This window comes from Gavialis gangeticus, unplaced genomic scaffold, assembly GCF_001723915.1.
Source record: "Gavialis gangeticus isolate Ggan-Ray unplaced genomic scaffold, GavGan_comp1, whole genome shotgun sequence".
NCBI lineage: Eukaryota > Metazoa > Chordata > Crocodylia > Gavialidae > Gavialis > Gavialis gangeticus.
Genome location: NW_017729004.1, coordinates 54,530,409 through 54,548,931, shown reverse-complemented (window position 1 = coordinate 54,548,931; position 18,523 = coordinate 54,530,409). Strand labels below are relative to the sequence as shown.

Sequence of the window (18,523 nt, the reverse complement as noted above, 5' to 3'; positions counted from 1 at the left end):
TAGGGTTAGGGTTAGGGTTAGGGTTAGGGTTAGGGTGTAGAGACTGAGAGACTTTGTGGGTCGGGGAGGGTGTGGGTCACAGCAAGCTGATAGTTATGCTAATGAGTCCCAGTGTGAAAAAGGTTGAGAACCACTGGACTAGATGACCTCCCGAGGTCCCTTCAATCCTAAATTTCTATGATTTCCATATTTTTCATGGTGCAAGCTGAAAAGATGAGCAAGAGCAGTGTGAAGATGACCCATCTAGCAAAGAAATTTTCTGCCATGGATTGAGTGAAGTAGTATTCTGCAGGCATGCTTCATACAGATGGTGGCAAAACAGTGGAAGAAAAGCCTGTGTGTTGCTGTTCAACGGTATTCAGCCCCATGGTGGGCTCCCTCAGACACAGGTGTGGGAGAGCCCACTCTGAAAAATGTGTAAAATTGACTCTGCAAGCCTACAGGAAGCTGCTGCTCCCACAGCTGCTGGAGCCTGAATTAGTCATCCCTACATATATCCACTTAGCTGTTCCAATGCAAATTCTTGTTCTACTGATAATGCATCTTTTAAACCTTATTTTGCTTTAAGAAAACCACTTGAACTGATTGAACTCATATGTAGTTCAGCGGGCATGTTCCAGACAACATACCGGCTCCCTCATAGCTTCCAAGGAAGCTCAGAGACAAAGATAATTCAGTTAAAACAACCTGGAGTGGAAGCAAGTGGCTCCCTGATCATGGCCTCCCCATGTGCCCAGACCTTTAAATGACCCAGGTACAACCTATCAGCAGGGAGCCAGTCCCCGATGCCAGGCTGTCCGCATGCTCTTTAAGCTTGATGGTGCATGGGGAACATGGAGTAGGAGAGTAGCTCCCTGATCCTGGACTCCCTACACACCAGGAAATTTCAATAGGCTTGCAGGCAGCCTGACACTGGGGAGCTGGTCTCTGATGCAGGGCACCCCAGATGACAGAGTTTAAAAAGTTTAGAAGCCCAGCAGCAGGAACTAGCTTATGCTCAGGAAGTCCAACTGAAAACCTGGCCTTTGGGTTTGTCTGATTCTGTAGCCATGGCTTGGTTTGGTTTAAGTTGAGAAAATCCTTCAGGCTACTCTAAGTAATACTGACCGTTTGTTACTCAAAGAAACCGTTTTGACAGCTAAGGATTCCCAGGACACAAGAATACTGGCATAGTCACTCCAACTGCATAGAGAAGCTGCTCTGCTGGCTTTATACCACTGAGGAATTCCCCCTCTAATGGATGATCCACCTGTGGCTGGCTATGAGCACGCATAGCATAGATCTGTGGTATTTTCTTCTAACCTGTGGAGGCTGTTTCATTAACATGATTTAATTAATCATTAATTAAAATTTATGATTTAGCTCATTTGCAGCACTAGGGAAGCTTGCAGATACAACAGCTACAACGTAACAGCTGATGCCTGAACCCAAGTAGCAATTCCCCTTCTACTTCTGAAGCAGCTAAAAGTTACCTCTGTCAGTAACCAGATATTACATTTTAAAGCACTTTGTTAACATATAAAGGAATTTAGAAAGGGTATTTTTAAACTACTCACAAACAGCAAATATTTCCTGATAAAAGGAACAAGAATTCTTTATAAAAGTTTAAGAAAAGGAAAGAAACTGAACTACCAGAACAACACAAGTCTGATAAGATGAGCCATTGCAAAAAAAGACTAGATGCAGTCCCAGCTGAAATATCTAGTGGTTAGTATCTTCTGACAGCTTCCTCGCATTCTATTTCTCATCCTCTAACCAAATAAATTAAAATAAAAGATCATTTAGTATAGAGGCTGAAGGTTGGGAAAGCGTCAACATTTTGTTTTACAGGTTCAACAGAACAAGAACACTATAAAAGTAAAGAAAATTCTTTTCATTCTTTTATAGTTTGCAAATGTGCCATCTATATTAGAGGTATGGACCTGTAATGTAAAACAGGGAAGCATCTTGAGGGGAAAAAAACTAATCAACTTTCACCACAGGTAATTAAAATGCTGTATGTAACAAATTTTGAAAAATAATATAAAATCTCTCCTCACCTTCAGTATATTTTTCTTCTTTCATAAATTACTTTATTTCTGAATTTCCCCAAGCATCATTGAAAAGAAAGATCTCTACATGAATATACACAGATATAATCACTTTTGTAATTCCCTTTTAATTACTGATCAGCATACCCACAACAGTCAGTAAACCAGAAGCAATGAACATATTTACAATTTTTAATTAACAACTTTCATTTCAGACGCATGCCTGGTAACTCTCTTTACTATATATATTTAAAGTAACATACCTGTTCAGATTTTAAAATATCCAGCTGCTGCTGAAGCTGATTATTTTCACTCTGAGTAATAGACATTAGCGATGTTTCTCCTGCTAATCTGCCAGTCATCTGGTGCAAATGATCTAACAGTGACTGCTGTTCTGGATTCAGTATTTGCTGAATTGACTCCTCTGTTGTTACACAATGACCGGAATCTTTACCCAAATTCACGCTGCCTTCTCTTAGTTTTATTTCCTCAGCAAATTCATTGCTTGGATCAGATATCAGAGTTGTAGTTTCAGTAGCTAGGGTGGCATTTGATTGAGCTTTTTCTTTGGAGTGTTTTATTTTATGTTCAATGTTAATATCGGTCTGGTTATTAATAATTATGATTTCTAATTCTTTACATCTTGATAAAACTTGCTCTTTTTCTTGTTTTAAAGATTTAACTTCTTCACTTAACTGACAAATTTCACTATGCTTGGACTTTAACTGTTCAGAAAGATCTGAAAGTCTTAAAGACAGTTCTAGTTTCTCACGCTGGGTAACCTCAAGCTTTTCCATGAGTTCTGTTGTATCTTTCTCAATAACTTCTCCAACTTCAAAAGTTTCTGCTTTGCATAACTTGTTGTCTCTAGTGCCTTCAGAGGCTGAGCTTTTAGTTTTCAATATAATCTGTTTATTGCTTTGTATATTCTGAAGCTCTTCCGTCAGAGCCTTGAGTTTGGATTTATATTCAACTTCCTGTTTATTCTTGCTGTCTTCTAAATCAGTTTTTACCTTTAGTAGACAAGCATATTCTTTCTGGAGCTCTTGGTAGTTAATGTCAAATTTTTTCTCAGCAAATAAAATAGTATTTTTTTGCCTTTCAATTTCCTCCTCGAGTTGGATGCCCTGTTTTGTAAGCTGCTCATTTTCAGCAATCAGTTTTTCTATTCTTTTTTCTAAGTCCAGGTTTTCTGATTTACAACTAACATTGTCTTTGAACATCGTATTTTCTTCTGAGCTTAGCGAGGTGTGCTTTAACTTATCTTCTAGGACTTTATTTTCATCTTTAAGGTGGCTATTCTGTGTTTCAAGTTCTGCACATTTTTCTTGAAGGCAATCTTCTCTCTCTCTCATTTGTTTCTCTAGCAGTTCAGTTTTAAGTTGTAATTCTTGAACTTCTTGTTCAAGTGTACCCTTTTCTTTTTTTTCTTGCCTAAGAACTTCAATCTCCTTTTGGAGTTCGTGGATTTGAAGAGTCATTTCTTCTGACTTGGAGTTTACAAGAGACTGCTGTAAATCTTTCAGTTTTGAAATCTCTAATATTAGCTGATTTTGCTTTGTTATTAAGTTGTCCTTTTCAAATTGCACGGCTTCTATCTTTTGACTCATTTCATTTTGTACCGCATCTAATTGTTGTTTATAGTGGGCAGTCAGGCTATCTTTAAGGTTTTCAATGTTTACTCTGTGTTCTTCCTGTAAATCTTCTTTAAGTTTGGACAGTTCTTCTTCATGACTAAACAAAAGCTGTGTCCTTAGTCTCTCTAATTCAGCCTCCTGAGATTCAGCCATCCTGTCCAAAACTGCATCCTTCTCCCTCTCTAGCATTTCAAGTTTTATTTTATAATTTGTGACTTCTGCTTCATGTTTTATTTCTAATTCTTTCCGGAACTCAATTTCAGAACCAAGCTGAGCTTTCAGATCTTCAATCACAACCTGGTATTTGTCTGCTTCATTTAATCTGCATTCCATAGAAGTTATGGTCTGTTTAGCTCTTTGAGTTTGCTCCCGCGCAAAGCTCAGTTCTTGAAAAAGATCTTCAATTTGTGTTTGTTGAAGAGATTTTTCTGCTGAAATTGCTTCCAGCTGTTGTGACAAATCTTGCTTTACTTTTTCCCTCTGATGGTTAGCATCTTGTAATTTCACATTCAAGTCATTAATTGTAATATTCATTAAATATATTTGATCTTCATGAATATTATCACTTGAACAAACGTTTAAGGTTTTCTCCATCTCAGCTTTTTGCTGGGAAAGAAGCTTGTCAATTTCTAATGCATGTTGCTTAATTAATTCTTGCTTCATTTGTACAAGCTGCTGCCCATGCATCTCATCTAATTCTGCCTGAAGTTGTGCCAGTCTCCTTTGTGTTTCTAATTCCATTCTTTGTACAATGTCAGTTTCAAATTGGCTGTCTTTATGGCATCGCTTCTGCAATTCTTCCACAGTGCCCATTAACTGTTTTATTTCATCAGAGCATTGTCTTTCTTTTTGTTTGCAGTTACTCAGTTCCAATCTCACATTATTTACTTCTTGGTTCTTTTGTATAATCTGTTCTTTTAATTCTTCAATTAATTTATTGGCATTTGATAATTTTTCACTTAAGTGAACTGCATTTCTTTCTCCTTCTGAAATTTTTGCTTCCAGACCTTCAATTAATGTTTCTTTTTCTTGTAGCTTCTTATTGGAATATTCTCCACTTTTGTTTTTTTCCTTATAAACCAAACATATAAAATTAATCTCTGGTATCTTAGTGAGCAAGTAACACATTTACATACATGTAAATCTTTTCTTAGAAACATATCATACAATTAAAAGGGAATGATTTGCTAATTATTTCAGTATTTTTCTATGCATCTGAAATAACTGAAGACTCATGATCACTTCATTTTTTTTCCCTGAGTATACTTGCATTCAATATACGTTTGGCATCGTTACTTCAAAGCCTTTTTTAAATCTCGTAGTTTTCCTTTCTAAAGGATTTTTTAAAATTTTAGTTAAAAATGGAAGTATACACAAATATAACATTAAAAATACAGGGGTGGGTGCGGGGAGTTCTTGATGATTTTGTTAAAACTCTCTGGCTGCATCCAGATGAGCAGGCTGTGCAGTATGTCTGCGGCGCCACATATTGAACATTCAGCTGATCCCTGCACTGCAACGGAGAAGCACAGGGGGGTTTTTTTGGACCCCTAGATATCCGTAGATTATCAGAAAGTGGAGCAGCACACATGGGGGCTGTGCGCACCTCAAAACCAAAGCCTGGTAAGCCAGAGCAACACTCTGGCTGCCAGCTAGGCTCTGAGCTGCAAGATCGCCACTCCTGCAGCCCCAAGAGGCCCCCAGGGGCTGCTGGGGCCAGTCTGGTGCTGGTCCCAGCCCCCGCTCCCCTACCCAGGATAACCTGCTGCATGCCAAAGGGCACGTGGCACAGACATTCTCTGGGGACAACTAGCGGCAGCACAAGGTGTCCCACTGCTACTTGACCTTGGGGAACCAAACGTCCATGCTCATGTGGATGTGGCCTCTGGGGACAACATTTAGGACCTGATCCAAAACATACTCAAGGCAATGGGAATTCCTGACTTCAACAGATACTGGTTTACAATCATGGTGCATATAAAGGAGCTATTAATTTTCTTTAGTGTGCAACCTGGACCACTTGAAAAATTACATCAATCTCTCTCAATATTGCAAGAGAGTTTCAATACCAAGAGAAATAAATATGCATCGCACATATGCAATAGATGTGCATCAAAAGTGTTTAGCTAACAGTAAAAAAGTTTTGCTTAATGCTACTTTTAATGGTATTTAAGTTTCTAAAGTATTCTTTCTTATGTTATATTCTTCATGGAGGATACATACATATTAAAGATGTGCTGTAAGAAGTGAAAGCACTATTTGGTTATGACAAGAAACTTGTTCAGGATTTCTTTTAATAAAAAGTTGCTGACAGGTAATGCAAAAATTCTTATTCAAGTGCAGTATCCAGTTTTATCTTTATCATTCATCTTAAATACATATCCTATATTTATATATTTAGTTGTAAAGTAAGAAGCAGATATTTCAGCTATTAAACTTTACTTCTAAACTAGGTATATGATAGTGTGCACTAATAAATTACATGTAACAGACTTTCCTAAAGAAACATGCTCCTTCTATAAAATGAATTAATGGAGCCAGAAACTTCACTTCCTATAATAAGAAGAGTGGACATAATATGTTGCTGTGTTTATAATTAACTTCAAAGGACCCATTATTCTGAAAAAGATCAGCAAGCTAGAAGTAAAAGACATCTTTCTAAGAAGAAGTTACCATTTCATATATTGCAATTCTATCTTGCAGAAGTGTAATGTGAGCTTCAGATTCTTCATTCTTTTTTTGGTAATTTTTCAGTAGATATTCTTGTTCTTCCAGCTGTTGCTGATGTGTAAGGATCTGTTGTTTAGCTTGCAATAGGTCAGCAGCTGTACAGCTATGGCTGGTGTTCCTTAGGGTTTCACTTGCTTGTAACTTACAAATGAAAAAATAAAGTAAATTAATTTTTTCAGTAATAGTTTTTACACTAAGAAAATAAGCTTTCAGTATCCCCCATTTTTTGCCCCACATCAGCCAACTGCATGTCTGTAAGCATAAGCCCACATATATGGACATAGTAGTTTTCACATGAGCATAAACCCACATACATGCAATACAGCAGCTTTCAACCTTCCAACCCATTGCCCACCTCCCCTCTAAGTCCTACAATCCACTGTACCACAATCCAATTTCCTCCTTTTTCCACCTGCCGCTCAAGGGCTTCCCACCCTTCCTACTCTCCCCAATACACTCACTCATTCACAGCCCTAAAGCTCATGTGTCTCATGGTCCAACCCCGCTCCAAATGCTCCTATGGCCATACTAATTCATGTACATGAGCTCTGGCAGAGGAGGTTGCAACCCACCTTCATGTAGCACTGTGGTATGGTTATTAGAACCGAACCATCTCCCATGTTAGCTTCTCTTTTTAAGTGCAAAAACATTGTGCGTATCTTGCTGAAAAAAACATGCTTTTTCTTCAGGCTAAATATTAAACTGCTTTATGGCCAACATCACTTAAGAATGATTAAATGAATAATCTGTAATGGCTATTTCTCAGAAACCAGTATTTGTAATACTTCAGATTCACAAGCTAGGGATGCAGTACTCTCGAAGACCATGTTAGATATGGCCAAGTGCTTAACACCAACAAATGCTAAAATATTTAATTCCAGCACCATAAAGCGACATGCCATTAAATAATGATTAATCCACAATGGCTACTAGTAACCTCAACAATGTAAAAAGATGGCTAAAATATTAAATGATAGAACAATTTACAACTTTTAACAGAGAAGGTAGGTGTTTAACTAAACATCTAATGGGATTCGAGTAAAAATCCAGGCCATAACAAAATCTATGGGCTTTACTTTCAAAGAAACCATGATTTCACTCCTATTATTTTGTTATTGCAGTTAAGTCTTTCTTTCTAAGGTGGCTGCAATTAGAAAGCCAATACTTACCAGTGGCTACTATGTACATATGGTTTATTCACTAGTGTATTTCCTATGATATTATATTAGTGATAACTATTGATAAATGCTAACTATTTAAAATCACTGTTTATTCCTACTCCTGGAAAGTGTGCATAAAAGAACACTAATTGCTATCAGAAGTAATATTCAATGAACAGTTTTATCTAAGTTAACTTTACCATCAAATCTGAGGCCACACTGCTATCAATAAAACTTACATGCTGAAACTGAATTTGCAATTTCTGGCTTTGTTCAGTAAGCTCTAAAAATTCCCTCATAGTTTCATCCTTCTCTTTCCGTGCTTGCTGTAGATTAGTAGTAAGCTGGGTGATAATGTCATCTCTTTTTTTGATAGCAGCTTCAAACTCTTGCAGCTATGGAAGATTTAATTTAAAAAAAATTAGCATGAGACAAAATTATCTACCAAACATACTGTTTTATTCCAGTAAAATCAAAGTTATGAGAGTATAAAGTATATTTCCTGAACTCTCTATCTTTTAAAAATACATCTACAAATCTACTGCTGCATTCATATTTTACCCTTCCTGTATAGTAAATGTACTTAATACTATCCAAACATAGAACATCGTTTCCTCCAAATAATTTTGACAAAAAATTCCTAAACCAAGTATAAAGGAACTGATTTAAAGAATGTAATATAGACTTCCTATTGCACCATGATTAAAATGAAGTTTAAACCAGATACTAAAAGATTCTTTAACATTAGTATGGAGCCTGGAATAAACTGTGTTTTGATCTAAAGAGAAAGAAAAATGATTTTCAACATTAAGATTGATACAAAATATGTTGGAGGAAACTCAGATGATTACTTTTGTAATGCAGAAAAAAGAATGAAGCACAAAAGTACTGTTACACTTCAGAATTGTTCTGTGTACCTTTTGTCAATATATTATTTATTACATTTTGTAAGCCACAAATCCTTCATTATTATTAACTGACACTTTCATTAACATTTTCAATTTATTTTGGTTCAGTTTTAAAACTGCTTACTTTATTTGTACTCTTCAGATAAAGCAAACAAGAAGCCTTAAAATTTATACAACATCTCAACTTAATGTATATGGACTTCAAACATTAGTCTCCTGCGATTTTATACTGAGAATTTAATTTTCTATAACTACATAAACAATAAAAAGCATATCTAGCTCATACAGGGAGATACTGAATATAGGATTCAAACTACAGATTTTAATAGGCTTGTAGCCATTTATTCCAACAGTATATTGGTCCTTCATCTGCTAACATACTTTTTCTATTTAAATCAGAGCACAAAGAGCACCTCTGTATCCCCAGCTCAATTCTATTTTATAAAGAAAATAAAGACCAAGTGCTACGGTGTTTTTATGAAACTTGCAAAAAAGTAGCATTAGACAGTCAAAGGAAGACTTTTCTTATAAACCCGGACATTTACTTGCATTTGTTTTAGTGCTAACACCTGAAAGTTTTATAATGATTTCTACTACTTAGTTAATATTTAATTCATAGCTAAAATGACTGATATAGTTATGATTCAGTATGGTATATAAGCACCGTTTTCTATTTAAGCACAAGCACCTACCCTCCACGAGCAATTTGGGAAAACAAATGAATTCTGTTTAGATCATTCCTGACTCTTTATTCCATGCAAGGAAGGAAAAATAAACGGTCAGATCTATTAACAGTCTTACTCTGTAAAGCATTAAGAAACCTTATTTTCCATTTTCATCAGGTCCTAATTTAGTATACATGTCCACTATTCTGGATGCCACATAACCATATTAATACATGAACAGAGTAGGCACTTAGACATGTCAAGCATTTCTTTTTTTCAATATTCCCAGCTTTCAGTGAAATAAAGCAAAGTAATCATATGGGCTAATCACATTATTTAATGTGTTTTTTAGATTTGATTTTGGTTTTCTTTCCTTGAGTATTAAAAAAACTTGACAAATGGTAGGAACTAAATCCAAACAGTTTTCTTTTGCAAATTTTCTAGAACAAAAGATTCATGTAGGGGAAGTAAGGAAAGTGAATCTATTCAAATTATATTGTTATCGAGAACAAACACTGTATAGCTACAGCAAATGATGTGGTATGACTGAAAAATAGTTGTGAGATTTGGAGTACTAAAAACTATTATGGAATTCACATTAAAAGACAGAAACCTTAAAACATAGAGGTAAAGTTGTCTTACCAACTTAAACATATTTCATTACAATTTCTATTGCTGAAAAGTAAACAGTATTGGTAACTGCCTAAATCTAAATCACTACAATACTTACAAAATCTGAGCACAATGGATGCAAAATACAGTAACCAGGAACTAAGTTTAATTCATATTTATCACTAGCAGCAGAAATGTGGTCTTTCAAACCATTTTTATGCATGAACTGACAAAATAATAACAACCTACTGTTGGTTTTTCTTTTTAACTTTTATAGCATGCTCAGTGAAAAGATGATCAATGCTAGAAAATGACATCTATTTTCACAAAGTTTGCTAAAATAAAAGGAAGAAATTCGCAGTCAAAAAAATCCCGCAGTTGTGATAGGTTTAAGACCCTTTAATTTAGAACAGTTTTCTTGTAACTTTGGTCTACCAAAATAATCTTTCTATAACACCCTGGAACACAGAACAAAATTCATGAGCACGAGACTCATCTAAAACCAACAAAATATCCAATAAACAGAAATAAATGTGAAATAAAACACAGACCTTGAAAACAGAACCATGTTTAAAAAATGGATCAAGTTCAGGATGAAGGAAGCAAGCACAGTGACTTTAATCACAGTAGTAGTACCTGTTTGTACCAGGGCAGAATTTGGTCAAATATCCCCCACCTTATATGTTTCTTTAAAACAGATGTTCAAGTTTTAATGCAAGAAACAATTCTTGCAACTGCAAATTAGAAAACATTTATTAAAATGTCTATCCAACTACCTTCACAGAAAATCAACCTCCCAATTCAAGAGCGCTCTCACTCTTCAGGAGGTAGAACTTTATAATGTCTAGCCTAAAAGGGGCAAGGGAAATGTACTCTGTGATGATACTGAATAATTGACAAATCATTAGAACTTTTCTTTGAGAAAACCATTCTTCCACTCCTCCGTGCAAGAGAAGCAGAGCAATAGAGTGAAAATCTTGGCAATATGAAAAAATGAAGGAAAATATGCAAATGAAATGAAAAATATGAAGGCAAGACGTGGAATATCCTTTTAGGTACAGATGATGCATATTGAGGAAAATGATGCCCTCTGGAATTGAAAAAGTCTGTACTCCACATTCAGAGAAACTGAAGGTTTTTCTTTTAGTACAAATGCTTCCAGGAGATGCTCAGTATTTTTGTGTAACCAAGTAGCAAACAGAAAGCAACACAAGGTAATTATACCTGTTGCAAACCTTCTGTACCATATGCTGCCCTCATTTCTTCTAGCTCTCTGTTTAGTTCTTCAATCTCTTGCTGTTTCCCAGCCAATTCATTTTCCATCATCTCTAGCCGTGTTTCAGTGTGCCGCATTCCATGCTCAGAATAAATATCTCCAACTCCAAATTCTTCTTCCTAAATCAATCCAAATTCCTTAACAACCTAGCTCTTATACATTTCCTCAAAGACAACAGACTCAAATATTGATTTCTGTATCAAATGCCACATTAGAATATTACAATATAATATAGCATTTAGGAGTTTATTGCCATGGAAACCACCTGTGTTAATATAATTTACACCTTAGAAGTGATGACGTTAGATGCTTTGCAAGTTCCGTGTTAAAGCTAAGCTTTATAATAGAAATAGAGATGTTTATTTTCTGTATTTCATAAAAGATGCAACATTATTTGTGTTAAGATATCGTACAATAACAACAGATACACAGCTTAGCATGCAGCAGAGATTTTGTTAGTCAGGTAATTTTGTTTGCACAGCAGATTATTATACAACTTGTTTGATGTTTTTAGTAACCAACATTAACTTGCAATACTGTACCCTGATTAAATCTGCAGGTATAGATGTTCTCGTCACAAAACTGCAACCATTTACCTGTATGAAGACAATTTCTAGATACATTATTATTTAAGATAAAGCTTAAAATTCTAGTTTCCTTTCAGTTAATTACATTTTACTGCAGACTCCTATGAATTCTTATACAGCAGCTAACTATAACATCATTTAAAATGCATATAGTTGATATATACTGTTCCAATTATCTAATGCATTTGAACTGCTTTGCACAACTCATTCATAGTAAACTGAATGTAAATTAGCATAGGTTAAAATTTTTAAATTTGTATTCAAACAGTGACTACTGTCAATTGTATTAATCACATTAGGAATCTAGTACATAGAAAAGTAGGAGATTCAGATTTAAAGAAAAATACAGAGCTACACTGACAATTTTACAAGACTGGAAACTAGTGTGTACAATAACAGTAGACCAAAACTACATCTGAAAAAATATCTGAATTCATACATTTTTAAAATGGCTAAGAGAAAAGCAATTAAAGAATCCCTTAAATTATTTTAAACATATCAATGTTTAAAAGAGGCACACTTCAGAGTTTGTCTTTTCTAAAGGCATCTAATCTTTCCCTCATGGAACCAGAGCGACTTTTTTAGATTTTTGTAAATTGAAAAAAAAACTTAAATTGACAAAAAAAGTAAAAAGAGACTTTTGATTTAATGATAAATATTTGAAAAATCATTTATCCCCTTTCACTTACCTAAGCTACAACCAAGTGTAGTATCCATGAGAATCCATGTGGCTCTACAGACCATAACCCACTAATAAACAGCCTCCAAAATTTAAGCACAACCCTGAAGCATTACTGACAGATCAAAAAGAAACTTATGAATGCAAAGAATACTGAAGTAACTCAGGACAACAGTTAACTCTCTTGCCCCAAACCACGCACAAGACTTTCAGTCAGCAAGCTCTTTAACCAAGGGGTAAACCAGTTTAGCAGAAGATGGCTATTTTGCTCAGAACTCTTCAACTCATAAGAGAGTGAGGACTTCAGATACAGTGAGCTACTGCACTATCATCACTGTGGTGTTTAAGTAAAATCAAAGTACACAATATAGAAATCTACTGAGGAAATGTATAGTGCAGGGTTTATTTGCCCATCATGTCTGAGTAAACCTTTAAGTGTACTAACAGAAAAATCTGCTGACATGCATTGGATAAAAGCCTGACCCTCAATTCCGATTAAAGCAGCAATGCATCCAAAGTAAGAATGTAGCGCTCCTGAGTGACTCCCTGGTTGACAAAAACAGTCAGTGATTTCATCTGGAAAATTTAAAGTATAGACCTCCTTAATAAGATAAGATAAACACAAAAACATGATCTTTGAAATTGGAAAGTAACTGTATAAAACGTCATAAAACCGTACCAAAATGAAAGATGTCTTTTAAATTAATTATAATCTATTGTATGACAGTAAATATTTATTTTGTATTTGTACTGTTTCAGCAAACAGTGCATATTAAGAGAAAACTTTTTTTTTGTAGAAAGATACAATTGTCAGTGGCTGTGCTATGGAAAACAATTCAGTTATTCACTGCAACTGCCAGCAGAGGTCAGAATGAAATGTACCAAACCTTGGAACATTAAATCTTTCATCATCGCTACCAAACTCTACCAGATTTTTTGTCACAGACCTAGCAAACTCCAGCATGTTGTTTTACTTTACAAACTTAATATTAATCTATTACCTGGAACTATTCCAATATTAATACATTGAACTGGTTAAAAATTAAGGATTCATCCATAATATAAATAGCTCTTTTTAAGTATCAAAGCACTGTAATACACAGAAATTTTAATATACAACAAGCATGACTCAACTGTCACACAGACTGACAAGTAAACTTTTGGGCAAGAAGAAACGTACACTTTGATTTCATTACAACACTATATGAAAGCTTTTGGAATGGAAAATGTATTTTTATTTCATATCTTTAAAATAATTCATCTTTTTATTTCATTTACAATGTGCTTTATACTGAACATGAGTGATAGTAAACATATTTTATTCAGGAATTATTTCATTCTGATGGATACATTTATTATTTAAAATAAATAATATTATTAGTGCTCCCACGCAGCATTGCTGCAATACTGCTAGCTGACAATATTTTCCTATGTGTTCCTTTAATAAGCCATTAAATAAAAAAGAACTGATTTAAAAATGTACATATTTGAAGCTGCTTCTTGAGCTTCACCACACTTATAGTTCTTAATCACCTTATTAATCTTGTAACATAATGAGTTCTTCAGTACAGTTTTAATCTATTTTAAACAGAATTAATATAAGTAATATTTTAACATTCCTATAATTAAAACAACTTAGTCAAATTATTTCCATTATTCTTACTTTTACACTATATATAGGTAGACAATTTTTCTTGCTTGTATCATTAATACATGCAAATTTAAGTCCAATTACAGCAAATAGGTAATTTTTTAAATATAAAAATTGGTGGTTTTAAAAATAATGCATTGGCTAACTTTCCATGATATAACAACATATATCAAATTATCTTCTTTATTATAGGTTAAAGACCAATTTGTACAATATAATTACCTTTCTGATAATAGCCTTATTTTCTTCATCCTACTAAAAAGATATTAATAGTATTTTCTTTTTTTAATGGTCTAATGGAAGGAAAAAATGGCTGGAAGTCTTTGAAGACTCTTATAAAGGTACAGAATACGAGGTAAACTTTAGGGGGCATGAGGAAGGGAATGAGAAAGGGAAAGGATGGACAAGAAAGCTAAAAGAGAATTACAGGGGTGCAGGTTGGTTTAAGGACACAGGCAGACAAGGTTCTTTGGGTGAATCTGATACCTTTTATTAGACCAACTTAAATAGTTGGAAAAAAATTTTAAGCAAGCTTTTGGGTTCAAAAACCCTTAGTCAGGCTGAGGAAGTTTCAGCAGTTGGTGTGTGTTCTTCCTGGATGCAATGAGAAGTAAAAAAGCCAGCGGCTGGGCTGGTGTGCATAAAAGACAGGCAGTCAGTGAAAATGTAGACTGAGGAGTCAATGGGTGAGAGAGGCTGGGTGGAGGGGAGAGAAGGAGGATGAATAGTGGAGAGGTACCTGGGGAGTCAGATATCAGGCAGGTTATAATGCGTCATAAATCCAGTGTCCGTAAAAAGAGAATTATGATGTTGAGAAAGCCTGGCATCTAAACTATAGCTCTGATCAATTATAGGAGCTATCAATTATAATTATTAACTTAAATGCTATATTAAAAGGTTTCAATCTTGCATAAAGTGATTTATTATGAATTAATTTATTACAAATGGGCATAACTAAATATTCATTTTTACTGTCATATTTATACACATGACAGAAGAAAATGGAACAAATTACTTCATATCCAACAAAATTTCAGGAAAACAAGAATGCTGATATGTGCAGTTACTTCTTTTCCAGCTTCCCTTAGGAAACTGTACTCTATCATTATACAGGGTCATTATAAGCAATGTTCTCAAGGAAGGAAATTTGTCAAAGGATTTAATCCAGCTCTTCAAGGCAAGCAGCTAACAACCTAGACAGTCATACGGTTTACACTACCAGCTTTAAATAAGCTAACAAATTTTAAATTATTGAAGTAACAAAGTATTACAACAGAACGCCTAATTATTGTTATTTGAGCATTATTATTTCTGTATTGATGGGAAAATATTTTCGGTAAATACAGAGGGTGTGCTATTATTACTACATTAATATAAACATTAATTATTTATATGAAATATTATTAATAATTTTGATAGCTCAATCTCTACTTATATAGGGTGCCAGGTTAGAAAGAACTTTGTACTCTGTAAATGTTAGCACAATTTAAATAATAAAACATTAATAATAATAAATCCACTTTCAGCCTTATCATAAATTATTACAGCTATATCCTTTGCGCACTCACTCTCTTTCCTAATACTTGCAGATTTTCTTGGGTTTACAGCCTTCAACAGCTGCTGCTTACGTTTTGAGTTGCTTATACTTCTGGGATAAGTAGGGACCTACCAAATTTGTGATTTCACAAATTTCATAGAAACCACAAAATCAGTAGGTCCCCATGAAAAAAAATGCAGGGACTGCAAAAAAGCCCCAAATCAGTCAGCGAGTGGGGAAAAAAGAGAAAGGGAGCTGTGTAAATAGAAGAGGGCAGGAATCTCTGGCATCCTGAAGCATGGGGAAAGGGAGAACAGGGGGTGGGATTTTCACAGCATAATGTGGCAGGCCCCCCCACACCTCTGACTGGCCAAGAGGTCCCAGAGGCCCTACCTTTCTGTGGAGACTGACAGATAGCCATCTGTCAATCTCCAGAGAAGGGCAGAACTTTTGGGGCCCCTTGGCCAGAGGCATGGGGGGGCCCCAAAACACTCCACCATGAAAATGGCACCTGGTGCCAAGCTCAGACTGCAAAATCAGGAGGCAGCCACCTTGAATTTGGTAAGTCCCTAGGTATAATTTCTCACGGATGCATACCATACTAACACGAATATCTAATGCTCCCAAAAGGAAGCTCTACATATATACTGGACTCCCTTAAATAGTACTCATTCACTGGTTCCAATTACCTCACTGTGTTATATACTGAAAACAAATTCTTGATTTTACTGTGACCATCCTTTGCCTATAAATGCAACTCTCCCATTCAACAGCAAACTGTGCATGTGTGAGCTGCACTTAGGCTTTGCATATGCTTGCATACATGCATGTATACACACACACACAGCTCCCGAAAGTCCTTCCTATCTTCTTCTCCTTTATGTTCCCTCACAACATACAGTAAGCATGTTGTGCATGTATGAATGAAAGATTAAACCACTAATCTGAGCAGACTATCTACATTCCCCACCCACCTTGATGGAGCTGGCAGCAGTCATTTAATTGAAACTATCCTCAATTATTTCCTTTTACAAGATTCTGTTTTAAGGTGCTACAAATATTGCCAACTTTAGCCTATTTGGGCTGAAATTTTCTGCATGAAGTGTCTGATTCACACTGAACCTTTTTTGAAAGGGTCAGTTAAAATTGTTTGTCCAGTACAGAGAATGAAAAAAAGGAAAAATATGAAGTTTTTCAATGTTTAAATTTCTTATAAATGTTGTGCTGAGAAGCTCGTGAATCCTCACGATTTCCAGTATGGCCTTAAAATGTGTCAGAGTGGTCAGAGATATGCTTTTTGAGATTCCTATAAAAATCCATTCAATTCTGGTAAACTATAAGGTTTTGAACAATCGCATTGTGAATGCTAGAGATTTTCTACAGTTGCATGCAGCAAAATTCTCCAGAGATTCTATAAACATTAAGCACACTCCAGCACCTCGGAATTCTTACATATGGCTGCTCACATACCATTTTTCAGGAGGAACTGAACCTGACTAAAGCCCAGGACTACAAAGGTTCAAAGGGAATTTCCCTGCAATTGCCGCAATGGGCTGGTGTGGGACCCTGGACCCCTCAGCAGGGAGACCATCTGTAAACATAGGGGACTTGCTTTAAATGACCCAGGAGGCCCACTTCAGTCTTATGCTCCTAAATGGAAATTATCAGGAACAGTAAGATGTAACCAGAAGCTTAACTGGCCAGTTCTGTGCCCTAGGCGATGGTGGTGTACAGTGCAGAAGTAGCAGCTAAAGGTACATTGCTTCTGAAGGAGATGCCACCAACATGTGCACTGAATGATTTAAAAGCCACTGATTTTAAATGGCAAGATAAGGAGGTGACAACTGCCCCCTGCAGCAATGAATCACTAGCCACTGTTCCTCCTATACTTTGTGCTGTTTCATGGGCGGCTTGTCTGTGGGGGCATGTCCCCCACCATGGCCAAGCCTGCTCACTGGGGGCAGGGGAGGGGGCTGCGGCTGATTTCACTGCCCTGACCCCTGCGGCCAATCCTGCGACAGCCAATCGCTGTGACCACTTCAGAGAGTGGCTGTGACCACTTCTGGGAGCAGCTGCAGTGATCCATCAGGGTTTGCGGGGGTGGAGGACCCCAGCCCTCCCGCCTGTCCCCCCACCCATTGCCCAAGTGGCAAGTACGGCTGGTCAGGGTGTGCACCGGTGCTCTCAGGGGTTGCAAATGCACCCCCTACACATTGCCACTATGCTGTTCTGTTTTCTGGACACCTATAGCTAGAGCTGCTACAAGGAAGATTCATAATGTGGGGGTGAAGAGGAAGTGACAAGATGGCAAAGGATGGAGAGTGGGCACTAGCTCTGTTCTGGCACACCCCCACTTTAGGCAGTGCCCAAGGACTCGTGCCCCTCTTGCTCACCCAGTGTTACCCTACTGGATTTAATACCATCAGATATAAAACTTACCATAAACAGTGGAAAGCACATCCAGGCTAAGTGCGGACATCCAGGGGTGGGGGTTAGGGGGAGGTTAAGTCGTGTTAAAAATGGCCACCTGACTCAAGGTAAGTCAGGATAGGGGAGTCTGGCAAGGGAGTTGGGAAAGCAGGCTGGGGGGCAAGCAGGGAGTCCATCGGGGAAATCAGGAGGCAAGTCGGATCCACAGCGGGACTGCAGAGGGGTAGAAGAGATCTGTGGCAGGTATCAGGGGGATGTGGGTATAGGCGTAGTCCATGGAGGAATGGAGGGGCAGGCATCATCTGCAGGAGCAATAGGGGAGCAGGTGCAATCTGCAGGATGAAGGTGGGCAGGCACAATCCGCAGGAGGGATGAAGGTGTAGGTGACATCCACAGAGGGATGGGGGCAGGCATGACCTATGTGAGGATGGGGGCAGGCATGATTTGCAGAAGGGATTGAGGGGTGGAGGGTAGGCGCAATCTAGAGGAGGAATGAAGGGGCAACTGTGGGGGTTTGCTCCACACTGTGTATTGAGTGGGAGATGCTGGGGTATGGGGGAGTCCCAGAACAGGAGATATGTTGTGAGTATAGTTATGCATACACATACACACACAAGGCAT

The 18,523-nt window shown here is 36.8% G+C and overlaps 1 protein-coding gene across 5 annotated transcripts in view; it reads right to left on the bottom strand.

Moving 5' to 3' along the window:
• The window catches only part of AKAP9 (A-kinase anchoring protein 9), a 203,728-nt gene that overhangs the window by 147,334 nt on the left and 37,871 nt on the right, over positions 1-18,523 (bottom strand). For 4 of the 5 annotated variants that reach the window (XM_019508400.1, XM_019508402.1, XM_019508404.1 and 1 more), the window contains exons 3-7: positions 11,561-11,614; positions 10,967-11,137; positions 7,797-7,952; positions 6,341-6,538; positions 2,294-4,738 (exon numbers count right to left, since the gene is read on the bottom strand). In XM_019508400.1, the coding sequence (XP_019363945.1) occupies positions 2,294-4,738; positions 6,341-6,538; positions 7,797-7,952; positions 10,967-11,137; positions 11,561-11,614 (3,024 nt within the window). The remainder of the gene's footprint in view (positions 1-2,293; positions 4,739-6,340; positions 6,539-7,796; positions 7,953-10,966; positions 11,138-11,560; positions 11,615-18,523) is intronic. The other variant, XM_019508401.1, reaches the window with a different exon arrangement.